Genomic DNA, 14,796 nt, shown 5'->3' on the forward strand with positions numbered 1-14,796 from the left:
CCCGGAATATTGAGCTGCCAGTCCTGCCCCTCCTGCAGCCAAATCTCACTAATGGCTACAGTATCATAATTGCATGTGTTGATCCATTTTCTGAGCTCATCTGCCTTTCCTGCAATACTTTTTGCATCAAAATATATGCAACTCAGGACATGCTCAACCTGATTTTGTCTGAGGTCTTACCAACATCTGTCTCCGAAACCTCTCCACTAACTCTTCTAGCTCTCTGGTTCCCATCCCCCAGCACCTCTCATTTAAATCCCATCGTGCAGCACTAACAAACCTTCCCACTAGGTTTAGTCTCCCTTCAGTTCATGCCCAAACCATCTCTTCTGTATGAGTCCCACTTCCCAGGAAGAGGGTCCAATAATCCAAAACTCTGATGTCCTTCCTCTCACACCAACAACTTAGCCATATGTTAACCTGTATAATCTTCCCATTTCTGGCCTCACTAGCACGTGGCATGGGCAGCAATCTTAAGATCGCAACCCTGGAGGACCTCCCTTTAACTTAGCACCTAACTCCCTGAACTCTCTTTGTTGACCCTTGTCACTTTTCCTACCTATGTCATTGTTACCTACATGGACCACAACCTCTGGCTGTTCACCCTCCCACTAACGAGTGCTGAGGACTCAATTCGTGATGTCCTGTACCCTGGCACTCAGCTGGCAACATACTCACTCCATTCCCATTTTGATATGTCAATCCACGGCCTCCTCTACTGGCGCGATGAGGCCACACTCAGGTTGGAGGAACAACACCCTATATTCCATCTGGGTAGCCTCCAACCTGATGGCATGAATATTGATTTCTCAAATTTCTGGTAATAGGCCCTACCCCATCCTCACCTTCAGCAGTCCTCATCCCCTTTTCCTTATCTCCTTACCTGTCCATTGTGTCCTTCAGGTGCTCCTCCCCCCATTTCTTTCTTCCATGGCCTTCTAACCCCGATCAGACTTCCCCTTCTCCAGCCCTGTATCCCTTTCACCAATCAACTTCCCAGCTCTTTACTTCACCACTCCCACTCCCGGTTTTTCCTATCACTTTGTGTTTCTCTCTCCCCTCCCCCACCTTTTAAATCTACTTCCCATCTTTTTTACTCCATTCCTGCCGAAGGGTCTTGGCCTGAAACATAGACTACTTTTCCCCATAGATGCTGCCCGGCCTTTTGAGTTCCTCCGGCATTTTGTATGTGTTGCTTGGATTTTCGGCATCTGCAGAATCTCTCTTGTTTAGGTAGGAATCTCATTCTTGCCACAGAACCTCCTTTCTGTTCCCCTATCACCACAGCTCTCTTCTCCTCCCCTCCCTTCCCTCTGAGTCGCAGAGTCAGACAGTGCGAGGGACCTGAGCACTATGACTTTCCTCTGCTAGTTTATCCCCTCCAACAGTATCCTATGGTTGAGGGGGATGGCCACAGGGGTACTCTGCACTGGCTGTTTAATCCCTTTCCCCACTTTCCTGTGTCCTGCACCTTGGGTGTCACTACCCCTCTATATGCCCTATCTATCACCCCCTCAGCCTCCCGAATGATCCGGAGTTCATCCAGTTCCAGCCCCAACTCCTTAACGCAGAGTGTTAAAAGCTGCAGCTGGATGCACTTCTTGCAGATATAGTCCTCAGGGACACTTCAAGTTTCCCTGCCTTTCCGCATCCCGCAAGAGGAGCGTTCCACCGTCCTGCCTGGCATCTTTACTGTTCTAACCGATCAAATGTAAAGAAGGGGGAAAAACTCTTCCTACAGCTTTATTTTTGCCTTCTCTGACAGAAGCCTCTCCTTGCTGAAGCATCGAACTCTCCACTCTATCTTTGTCTGCTCCAATGATGGCTGCTCGGCTTGCCCCTGCCTTACTTAAATTTGTTGTTGCCAATCAATGCTGAATGCTGATTGGCCACTGCTCAAAACTCCAAAACTGCTGCGAGTTGCTGCCTTTTCTGCTCGATCAGTGAACCTGAGTGAACTACGTCTTCTCAAGCTTCTGATCTCTCCGAGTGTCCACTATTCACAGCTCCAAAGCTCACCTGAATGCACTTAAAGGCTGCAAATACCTCCTTCCTTATAATACCTCACTACTTAGTATCCTCATTACTTTGACATTAATGATGTTATAAATAATATTTACAATCAACTGAATTTGCAAGAGAGTTAATTATGTCACTTGACCTTACAGAATTATCATTTATCATTCATCCAAAGTTTTGTATTCAACAAACAAAACACAACAGCAAAGGTTTCTCTTCCATTTCTGAACAGTTATTATTGGGATAGTAACTGAAATATACTGACAAATAGATTCCACTTCAATAGTCCAATTTAAAGTATAAGCACTTCAACAAGTCAGTTTTTTAATCCCAGAAGTCAAGAAAAAATAATGCCCTTTGCTTCCTAAGTGAGATTAACTGGAACATTTTTTACATGTTGCTTTGTTCTGAAGGCAGTCAATTGTGAATAGAATCTTGTGATTAGATTTGACTGAGGCTGAGTTTATTGTGTGACTCAGAACAGGTACTATTGATCAAATGCCAACAAGAATTGATCCAGAACAGCATCTCATTGCATGGATTGTCACCAGCAAGACCTCATGGAGTCAACTCCAGGTTTATACAGGATGGTAAATTACAGCATCTTACTCCAACTCAGCAATTCTTATTAATTCGTCATGAGAGATGCTGGACATGGAGGGTGGAAGAAGTCTTTTACAAGGTAACATTAGAATCAAAGAACATTACAATTTGGAAACTGTTCATTTTGTCAGTCACGTGAGTGTGCTGCACCTATGCCACCTAATCCAAAACCATCTCATTGTTTGTTTTCTATTTATCTTTAATATCGTCCCTTAAGGAATTAATATTTTAATTTTTTAAATAGTTAATCACTTTTGTGTCAGTTTGTGCAAATCAAACTATTATATGCTTTTGCCCTTTGTGTTATCACAATTTTGTATTTTATCATTATAATTTCAGATAACAGTGGACAGAATTTATCATTATTTCCTGAATTATAAGCATCAAATCTTGATTGGATTATCAATTTACCATCCAGATCTTTACTTTAATATCCTACATAGAGTCGTTCAAAATACTACAGCAGCCACTTAGAGTTGACACAATATGTCTGTGGAAAATGATATTAGATATAAATCCAATAGCTCCATTTCTCATTTTTATGGCCTTCATTGTCAACTTCAAGGGTATGGTCTTGTGACTCTTCTTTAATTAATTCTTTCTATTCTCTCCATAAATACTGCTGGACTTGCTGGGTATTTTTTTTCATTTTCTTTTATTTTGGGGTTCCATTAGTCATGTCTCACACTTCCAGCATTTTTAAATGTTTCCTCTCTCCATTCATCTCCTTCTAATTCAATCTCCTCCAGACAGAATATCTACTTTTAACAAGCCTTCAGTGTCCTTTAACAGCTGTCACCAAAAAAAATTGCATCGCTATCTCTGCTCTCCATTTTCTCTTGGTACTCTCTGCCTCTCCTCACTTCTCTGAAAATTAAAGCATGTTTGATTTCTAAATGTTCTTAGTTCTGATAGGAGGACCTTGATCTGATCCATTAACTCTGTTTTTCTCGCTCCACTGATGTTGCCTGACCTGTTGAATATTTACACATTTTCTATTACAGATTTGGAGCATTTTCCCTTTTTTTGTTGCATTTCATCCTGGTATTACTGACATCAATGTATCTACATATAGATTGGTTGAACCATATTGGTAAGGGTGCTGAGGAAGAGGATTTCTTGGAATGTATGCGGGATGGTTTTTTGAACCAACATGTCGAGGAATCGACTAGAGAGCAGGCCATTCTAGACTGGGTATTGAGCAACGAGGAAGGGTTAATTAGCAATCTTGTCGTGAGAGGCCCCTTGGGTAAGAGTGACCATAATATGGTGGAATTCATTAAGATGGAGAGTGACATAGTTAATTCAGAAACAAAGGTTCTGAACTTAAAGAAGGGTAACTTTGAAGGTATGAGACATGAATTAGCTAAGATAGACTGGCAAATGATACTTAAAGGGTTGATGGTGGATATGCAATGGCAAGCATTTAAAGATCGCATGGATGAACTACAACAATTGTTCATTCCAGTTTGGCAAAAGAATAAATCAGGGAAGGTAGTGCACCCGTGGCTGACAAGGGAAATTAGGGATAGTATCAATTCCAAAGAAGAAGCATACAAATTAGCCAGAAAAAGCGGCTCACCTGAGGACTGGGAGAAATTCAGAGTCCAGCAGAGGGGGACAAAGGGCTTAATTAGGAAAGGGAAAAGAGATTATGAGAGAAAACTGGCAGGGAACATAAAAACTGACTGTAAAAGCTTTTATAGATATGTGAAAAGAAAAAGATTGGTGAAGACAAATGTAGGTCCCTTACAGACAGAAACAGGTGAATTGATTATGGGGAACAAGGACATGGCAGACCTTTGGTTCTGTCTTCACTAAGGAGGACATAAATAATCTTCCGGAAATAGCAGGGGACAGAGGGTCTACTGAGATGGAGGAACTGAGGGAAATACATGTTAGTAGGGAAGTGGTGTTAGGTAAATTGAAGGGATTAAAGGCAGATAAATCCCCAGGGCCAGATGGTCTGCATCCCAGAGTGCTTAAGGAAGTAGCCCAAGAAATAGTGGATGCAATAGTGATAATTTTTCAAAACTCTTTAGATTCTGGACTAGTTCCTGAGGATTGGAGGGTGGCTAATGTAACCCCGCTTTTTAAAAAAAGGAGCGAAAGAGAAACCGGGGAATTATAGATCGGTTAGCCTAACATCCGTGGTGGGGAAAATGCTAGAGTCAGTTACCAAAGATGTGATAACAGCACATTTGGAAAGCGGTGGAATCATCGGACAAAGTCAGCATGGACTTATGAAAGGAAAATCATGTCTGACGAATCTCATAGAATTTTTTGAGGATGTAACTGGTAGAGTGGATAGGGGAGAACCAGTGGATGCGGTATATTTGGATTTTCAAAAGGCTTTTGAAAAGGTCCCACACAGGAGATTAGTGTGCAAACTTAAAGCACACGGTATTGTGGGTATGGTATTGATGTGGATAAAGAATTGGTTGGCAGACAGAAAGCAAAGAGTGGGAATAAACGGGACCTTTTCAGAATGGCAGGCAGTGACTAGTGGGGAACCGCAAGGCTCAGTGCTGGGACCCCAGTTGTTTACAAAATATATTAATGACTTAGACGAGGGAATTAAATGCAGCATCTCCAAGTTTGCGGATGACACGAAGCTGGGCGGCAGTGTTAGCTGTGAGGAGGATGCTAAGAGGATGCAGGGTGACTTGGATAGGTTAGGTGAGTGGGCAAATTCATGGCAGATGCAATTTAATGTGGATAAATGTGAGGTTATCCACTTTGGTGGCAAAAACAGGAAAACAGATTATTATCTGAATGGTGGCCGATTAGGAAAAGGCGGGGGGGGTGCAACGAGACCTGGGTGTCATTATACACCAGTCATTGAAAGTGGGCATGCAGGTACAGCAGGCAATGAAAAAGGCGAATGGTATGCTGGCATTCATAGCAAGAGGATTCGAGTACAGGAGCAGGGAGGTACTACTGCAGTTGTACAAGGCCCTGGTGAGACCACACCTGGAGTATAGTGTGCAGTTTTGGTCCCCTAATCTGAGGAAAGACATTCTTGCCATAGAGGGGGTACAAAGAATGTTCACCAGAATGATTCCTGGGACGGCAGGACTTTCATCTGATGAAAGACTGGATCGGCTAGGCTTATACTCATTGGAATTTAGAAGATTGAGGGGGGAATCGTTTTGAAACGTATAAAATTCTAAGGGATTGGATAGGCTAGATGCAGGAAGATTGTTCCCGATGTTGGGGAAGTCCAGAACGAGGGGTCACAGTTTGAGGATAAAGGGGAAGTCTTTTAGGACCAAGATTAGGAAAAACTTCTTCACACAGAGAGTGGTGAATCTGTGGAATTCTCTGCCACAGGAAACAGTTGAGGCCAGTTCATTGGCTATATTTAAGAGGGAGTTAGACATGGCTATGGGGGTCAGGGGGTATGGAGAGAAGGCTGGTGCAGGGTTCTGAGTTGGATGATCAGCCATGGTCATACTGAATGGCGGTGCAGGCTCAAAGGGCCGAATGGCCTACTCCTGCACCTATTTTCTATGTTTCTATGTTTCTATCTCTCTATACCTTGGGTGCAAAGGGGCTTTTGTGTAGGAGATAGTCAATAGTTTCATCTCTATTGCAGCCTTGAACGTACCTTGTGGTAGCACTGAGTCTTCAAGCATCTTGAGAAAACCTCACAGGGAGGGTCAACCAGCCAGGCAATGCTTGCTTGTGATAAAAGGGAAAGCAATGAGAAATGAATAGATATTTATCATATTTGCAACATTTATTATTGTGAATTGAAGGAGAACTGAAAAAGTACAAAGAAATTTGAGTATACTGTATAAAGATCTTGTGCAAATTATTCTGCAGCATCGTTTAACCTTCCCTTAGACAAGTTTTTAAAAGCAAGAGGGAGAATGGTGTGAGATGGGCTGATTTCTCACCAGTAGCAGTTTGTTGCCTTCCACAAGGAAGAGCAACATACACAAAATGCTGGAGGAACTCAGCAGGTCAGGCAGCATTTATGGACAAGAGTACAGTCGACAATTTGGGCTGAGACCCTTCATCAGTGCTTTCTTCTACAAGGAAGAATTAAGTATTAATGAAGTATGAATGAATTTGACTGTCACTGTGGTATGGCTGACAATATGTGGTTAAGGTATAAATAATGGAGAAGTAAAAATTCCAATTATGATGAACATGTATTAGAAAAAGATTTTTCTTGAAGTCGGGGGCAGTGATTGTCAGGCAGAATGCTCTGAGTGGCGCAGCTGTGATTAGATCATTGTTCTGATGAACAGACATCAACCTAAATATTGACGCTCTTTCACTCTCCACAGACACACTCAATACTTCAAGGATTTAGTGGTTTTACAGCACATTTTTTTCAGCTTCCTTGCATTAATAATTGTAATTAATTTATTGAATTGTTTCCTTTCTGTAGTTGCATTCTTGCAGGTATGTTCCCAGCATTGATGTCCACTAATACCTCTCCCCATCTCCCTTAGAGTGGGTGCCAAGAGGATTTATACCCAACAGGGCAAAAGGAATGCCTCTCTTTTCACCCTTCCTGCAGTAAACGTCGCAGCTGCAGCCCTTGAAACTTTTTATTCCTGTTCACAGCTTTTAGACATCCCTTCAAGACCTCGTACAGTTTAATATATAAAATGTATCTCCTCTTTAAGAGTTTCTTGCTGTAATCTGGCCTTCCAGCATTACTCTGCCTCGATAATGGATATATAATCAATGAATACAAATAATGCTGGCTTTATATATTAAATCCAACACACACAAAATGCTGAAGGAACTCGATCTATAGTGTGGAGTAAACACGTTTTGGGCTGAGACCCTTCATCAGGACTGGAAAGGAAAGGGGCAGAAGCCAAAATAAGGTGGGGAGGAGAAAGAGTAGAAACTGTCAAATGAGAGGTGAGAGCAGGTGAGGGGGAAGGTATATGGGTGGGGGAGAGGGGATGAACTTGAGAGGAGATGGTGGGTGCGTGGAATGCACTGCCAGTGACTGTGGTAGAGATGGTTACAATAGGGTCTTTTAAGAGACTCCTAGATAGGTACATGGAGCTCATAAAAATAGAGGGCTATGTGGTAGGGTATTTCTAGGCAGTCTCTGGAGTAGGTTACATGGTCGGCACAACATTGTGGGCCGAATGTGCTGCAGATTTCTATGTTCTATGTTCCCTGAGATAAATGGATAAAGTAAACGGCTCAATGGAGGGAAATAAACAGTCGACATGTCAGGCCGAGAAAATGCTGAGTTACTCTCGCATTCGGTATGTGATGTTCAAGGTTTGCAGCATTTGCCAAAATTCTTGTGTTTATCATATTAAATGCTTGAGTCATCAGCCTTAGGGATATTGCATTCTAGCTACACGGATACTAATTGCTGCAAAGTTCAAAGTTCATGTATTATTAAAGTACTTATTTGTCACCATATATTACCCTGAGATGACCTTGCAAGTGACCATGCTCTACACCACCATCCCCTAGCTCCACCTAGTTCACAGTCCTTTTTCAAGTACTTATTTCCATGCCTTTGACTTTAACTAAAGTCATCCTTATGGCTGCTAGGAAGATTATGTGATTTAGTCTTAGGCTGTTTCCATGTATATATAAGGAGAGATTTTCCCAGGCATGAGCCAGGAAGATTTTCTCTATCATTTCTAAATGTATTACAAAGTAACACATTCATTGCTGTAGTGGTTTTTCACATATTGTTCAGCTGACTGAATGTGCCATCTGCCAGAAACACAAAATAAGAAATGTCAAGATGCTGCAATCATAGAACATGCAATAATCAATCATTTACTGCATCTTTTATCAAATATGACATTGAAATTGTCAAATTTAAGTGCAAATTGCTTCTCTGGGCTAATTTTCCCTACTTTAGCTGGGGTGGGGGGAGCTGAAATCACAAATTTTCCATCTTCCTCATTGTCCTTTGCCAGTTAGAAAAAGCAGTCCAATTTTGGAGTCTGTCTTTCCTTCGCATTTGGGTTCCAACATTGCCAGAACACATCGTGACAGTCCTACCCTCACTCTAGTAATCACCTTGTTCATTACATACATAGGTGCAGAACATCTTGACATTTTCCATAATCCTACCGACCAAAGCCTTGTCATTCTCCCTTCTAGCTCGCCAAAGTCATTCTTTAAGCTCCTTCCTGGCTACCTTATAACTTTTAAGAGCCCTGTCTGATCCTTGCTTCCTAGAGTTTAAGTTTGCTTCTTTCTTCCTCTTTACTAAATGTTCCACTTTTCTTTCAGCCATGGTTCCTTCACCCTGCAATCCTTTCTCTACCTCAATGGGATAAATCTACTCAAAATTCCATGCAAGTTTTACCTAAACAACCTCCATGTTTCCATTGTACATTTCACTAAGAACATCTGTTCCCAATTCACACTCCTAAGTTCCTGGTCTCCCACGATTAAATTCTTTTCCATACCGTCTGCTCCATCCCTGTCCAAGGCCATGCCAAAGGTCAGGTGGTTGTGGTCACTGTCTCCAAAATGCTCCTGGCACTGAGAGATCTGCCACCTGACCAAGCTTATTGCCTTATACTGGATCTTGTATGGCCTCTCCTCGACTCGGTCTTTCCACTTATTATGTCAGGAATCCCTCACAAATCACATCTCACAAATTCTGCTCCATCTAAACCCTTTTCACTACGAAGGTGCCAATCAATATTAGGGAATTGAAGTCACCCACAACAACAACCCTTGTTATTTTTGTACCTTTCCAAAATCTGCCTACCAATTTGTTCCTCAGTGTCTCTGCTCCTGTTGGGGATACGGGGGAAAAGTGAATGTAATTTCCAGATTAAGTGGAGTACAGCTCTGGACTGCCGCCGAGTCACAGCTACTGGTGGCTTTTGCGTTAGGGATCGCTCTCTCCATAATCCCCTGATCTATTTGTCCCTCCCTACTAATCTCCCTCCAGGCACTTATCCAGGCAAGTGACCCAAGTGCTACACCTGCCCGTAGACCTCCTCCTTCATTTCCATTCAGGGCCCCAAACAGTCCTTCCAGGTGGAGTAACACTTCACTTGTGAATCTGCTGGGGGTTGTCCATAGTGTTCAGTACACCCATTGCAGTTTCCTCTACATTGGCGAGACCTGACGTAAATTAAGAGACCACTTCGTTGAGCACCCCTGCACCATCCACCACAACCAGGATTTCCCAGTGGCCAAACACTTTAATTCCAATTCCCATTCCAACGTGTTGATCAATGGACTCCTCTCGTGCCAAGATGAAGCCACCCTCAGGGCGGAGAAGCTACACGTTATGGGTTTCTTCCAACCTGATGGCACGAATATCAATTTCTCCGTTCCAGTGAAGAAAAACTCTACCCCCCCACCCCTCTCTTACTTACTCTGGCCTTTCACTTCTTCTCACCTGCCTATTACTTCTCCCAGGCCCCCTCCTCCTTCCCTTTCTCCTACAGTCCACTCTCCTCCCCTACCAGATTCTTTCTTCTCCAGCCCTTGACCTTTTTCACCCACCTGGCTTCACCTATCACCTTCCAGCTAGCCTCTTTTCCTTCCTCCATCTTCTAATTCAGGCATCTTGCTCCTTCCCTCTCTGCCCTGAAGAAGTCTTGACCAAAAACGTCAACAGTTTACTCTTTTCCATAGATGCTACCTGACCTGCTGAGCCCTCCAGCATTTTGTTTGCGCTGCATAAGAAGAAATAGCTGCCCATTGATTTGATAGCCTCATTTCGGGCACGTCAAGCAGGAATCTAATAGATCTGGGTTTTAGTCCATATTTTGACAACCCCACCCCAGCTGAGGTTCTGAAATTCCTGTCATGGAAGGATATAACGTAGAATGTCACCCTGGTTTTCTGTAACATTCTGTGAAAGTGCATATTACACTCAGGACGATTAAAAACTGCCCTGGAATCTCTCAAGATGTCATGCCTGTTAATTGGTGGATGCATGCTCAATACTACGTTGCACAGTCGATGATTTATGGTGATCGAATAAATCAAACTGCAAAAATTTATTTTAGAATACTGTAGAAGTGTCAGTGATACTTTCTAGCTCCAGTTCTATAATTAGGTGCATACTTCCATAAAAAACTATAAATCAATGGCCAAGATTTAATAATAAAAGTGCATTCATCCATGTTGTTTTATTTTATCTCATCTTCTTAAAAACTCGGAATGCAGAGCAAACATTTTTTGATTGCAGCTATGGACAAGCTGGATTCCATTGCGAAGTAACAGCGAGGAGTTGGAATAGGCCATTCAGCCCTTCCAGTCTGCTCTACTATTCAACATAATGATGACTTACCTCATATTTTTAAGATTTACTCCCATACACTTCACATACTCCATGCTAGCTTTTGAAGGATCTGTGATGAAGGAACTTGTACAGCAGGAAAAGGAAGGTCAGTGATGAAATCTAGTGTTGGTAGGAACCATTAGTAGCAGGAGGCCCTTCGGGTCTTTATTGTTGGAAATCTCAGTTGATTCTATAGTTAATTTTCTGCTCAATCCTCTTATACATTGATATCTTAGTAAACAAAATATTAACTATTTCAGTTTTGAATAGTTTTAGTGATTGAGAATGCAGTTTCCTCTTGAGTACAAAAATTCAAAGATTTATAACATAAGACCACAAGACATAGGTGCGGAATTAGGTCATTTGATCCTGCTAATACCTCAGTGTAAATCCCCAATGTAATAAAATATTTCCTTATTTCATTCATAAATGGCATACTCTTTATCCTGAAATAAGACCAAAAGACAAGTATTAGGCCACTCTGCCCTTTTTTAGACTCTTTTACTGAAGGAAACACTCTCTTGCCAATTTCTCTCAGAGTTTTGTGTGTCTCCAGTTCGCATAATGGATAAAGTTGAAGCTATTGAAACATTTTCATGAAAACTCCCGAATTATCTTTGAATTCTGCTCTCCTTGTGGACCACATACCATTAACTGCTTACGTCACCTTCATGTTCACTTTCTGTATCTCATGTACCAGCACACCAAGATTCCTTTCTTGCAACGAATTAAGTATTTTCTAACTATTTTGGATGTACTCAGTTTTTTCATTCTTCCCACCAAAGTGAAGAACTTCAGATTTCCTCACACCTACTACGTTCTTCTAAACCAGTCAAAGAATACTTTTTTTAAAATCGCACCTTGAATGCTCCTCACTTTCACTTAGCTTTGCACTTTCAGCAAGCCTGGAAATGTTAAATTCTGTCCCTTCCTATAAAGTGTGATATAGAGGTTCAAATGACCCAACTTATAGAAAACCAACTTTATGCCATTACCTCCTTACATTTTAAAATATCTTTAAGTAAGTGATAATAATAATGTTTCATGGTGTCCGATAATGACTGGATGAAGTACATACTCCACTAGTTTAACTGGGGGCAATGTTGGGTGTTTATTCAATGAAATGACATAATTATGGTCACTGCATAATGTGGGTGGTTATTGAAAATGGATGTTTCAGCTTATAGAGAAATTGGCTTATAGTCAGGATCTGGGTTACTTTTGTAACCCAGGGACTGTCTGTACTGATTCACATGTCACCAACCTGCGAATCTGTAAAAGAAAACAGAATCTTAGCCCAAAACATTGACTGTTTATTTTCCTCCATGACGATGCCTGACATGCTGAGATCTTCCATCATTTTCTGCATGTTGCTGTTTAATACAACTCTATGTTTTCTATAACTTGATGCTCTATCTGTGCCAATGTATTACTAGCAATAGAGTAATGCAAATCAGAACTAAGTCCTTCAGCCCATCTGGTCCACGCCACCAAGATGCTGATCTAAGTTAGTCCTATCTGCCAGTACTTGACCCATATTTGTCTAAACCAGGGGTAGCCATCCCGGGATGCATGGGCCCCTTGGTTAATGATATAAAAAGAGTTGGGAATCCCTGCTCTAAACCTTCCCTATCCACGTACCTGTCCAAATGTTGCTAACGTATCTGACTCAACAACTTCCTCTGACAGTTCATTACACAACATCCTCTGAGAAGAATCGCCCCTTTTAAACTTTTCTGTCTCGTTTTTTAAACCAACACCCTCTAGTGTTTTTCCCTTCCCCATGCATTCACCTTATTTATGCCCCTCCCCATGATTTTATACACCTCTGTAAGATCACTTCTCAGTCTCCTTGTCACAATACTCATCTTATGTGACAATCCATTGTGCCCTCTGAAAATCCAGACACTGCTTTTAATGCGACACAGTAACACAGCTAGCAGAGCTTCTGCCTCAAAGTACCAGAGACGGGGATTCAATCCTGGTCTTGGTCGAGTTTGCTGTCCTGTGACTGTGTGGGTTTCCACCGTGCGCTTTGGTCTCCTCCGTCATCCCAAAGGCATGTAGTTTGGTGGGTTAACCGGCCACTGTAAATTGCCCGTCGGAGGTGAGTGGTAGAATCTGGAAAGGACTGATGGGAACATAAGAATATAAAAAATAGGTTGAGTGTAAATGGGGATTGATGGTCACCACAGACTGGGCGGGCCGAAGATCCTGTTTCTGTGCTATATCTCTTTATGGCTATGTTATTTTTTATGACGTTCGTTATAATCAAAACAAAATCACTAGATTTGATAACACGATTTCCCCTTCATAAAACGATGTGGACTCTTCCTAAATATATTATGATTTGCTAAATACCCTATTAACTAATCCTTGTTGATAGATTGCAGCGTTTGTCACTAACAGCACTTGCCACATAACTAGACCACAAAACTGGATTCATATAAGACAATACATTTAAGAACGGAAGGTGGGGGGAGGGCTGATTTCCTACAGTATTTAAATCAACCATTTGTTCCTCCTTTCCACATAGTGGTACTGCGATATGAGAAGAGCGGACAGTCGTGAAATTGCCGGTGTTGCTCAGCTCACTCCTTGCTGAGCTTCACCGGGCTCGACCTGACGTCGAGCTCCGTTTACACATGGAAGTGAGGTAGTGCAGCGGCAGGAAGCGACTGCCCGTGGCCGACTGATCCCAATCGTCACGCACATTTTCTCTTTGGTAGCTTCTGCCGGCTGTGTTTATTTAAAAAACACACACACACACACACATATCCAGATTGGTAATAAGATGACCTCCAAGAGGAGCGAAGGCGAATGGCAGGGGCTAGTGAACGAGGTGAGCCTGCATAAAATAGATTAATCCAAGCAAGGCTGGGGTCCGGAAGGGAAATGTCATTCAGCCATCTGGTAGGAATTATATTCAAGATATATTGGTCCTGACGGGGACCACACGGAAGCTCGAGTAATTACGCGACCGAAAGCTTCCCTTTTTAAAAAATTATTATTCATTGCTATGGTGTTAAATGTACTGGGGGCTAGACGTAAGAACTGGCAGGGCTGCGGTTCTCTTCCTGTCTCGGTTAGTCGAGAATGGGAACTACGCGCTCTGGAACCAGGGATCAGGGTTGAGCCCGAGTGTGGGACGGCAACCGGAACTACCCTTTCAGTGTGGGACGACCCCAGAATGTATGGCAGTGTGTGGGACTGCCTCAGATTCAAATTGAACCCCAACATGTAGCGCCAGCGTTTCGGCCAATCCCAGAGTATGGGTCAGTGAGGAGAACGCATCCAGATTGTGATGAGGGTCTGTGTGGAACTATTTCAGAGAGTCGGGCAAGTGTGGAGGTATTACTGCCCTGGTGTGCGCGAACAGTGCGTCGGGCAGCATTATAGTTTATTTCTGTATAAGCGGATCTATCCCACAGGGAAGAACCGCGGGACTGGGCTATTAACCCGGTGAGCCGGTTCCATCTTCAGCGTGATCACCACTGATCTTAATTTTCTTACCCTATCTCTATATTGCTTGTTTCCTCTATAAATAGAAATTTATCAACTACCTTTGAATGGAATCATTGAGACTTCCAAAGATTCACCATCCTCTGAATGAGGAAATGTATCCTCTTTGTCTACCCTTTATCTTGTGACTAACTCCTGGGGTTAATCCAGCCAAAGGAAATATCCACCACCATGCCCCATGCTAACCCTTCCCCATCTACCCTCTTCAGTCTGCTAATTATTTTGCATACCTCAATGAGGTCACATCTTATACTTTTGAATAGGAGCTTTCAAATTTCCTTCATTTGACAAATCCACTATCCTGGCAACCAGTCTGGTGAATCTTCACTGAACTGTCTCCACAGCTGCTATCTCTGTTAAGTGGAGACCAAACATGTACACAATGCCAGGTG

At 42.4% G+C, this 14,796-nt stretch overlaps 1 protein-coding gene across 1 annotated transcript in view; it reads left to right on the top strand.

Annotated features, from left to right (window-relative positions):
• The first annotated feature begins 13,522 nt into the window (after positions 1–13,522).
• The window catches only part of LOC134344100 (coiled-coil domain-containing protein 149-like), a 106,596-nt gene continuing 105,322 nt past the window's right edge, over positions 13,523–14,796 (top strand). Inside the window, exon 1 of the mRNA XM_063043357.1 lies at positions 13,523–13,724. Coding sequence (XP_062899427.1) covers positions 13,677–13,724 — 48 coding nt within the window. The 5' untranslated portion in view covers positions 13,523–13,676. The remainder of the gene's footprint in view (positions 13,725–14,796) is intronic.

The sequence above is a fragment of the Mobula hypostoma genome, chromosome 3 (genome assembly GCF_963921235.1).
Source record: "Mobula hypostoma chromosome 3, sMobHyp1.1, whole genome shotgun sequence".
Taxonomy (NCBI): domain Eukaryota; kingdom Metazoa; phylum Chordata; class Chondrichthyes; order Myliobatiformes; family Myliobatidae; genus Mobula; species Mobula hypostoma.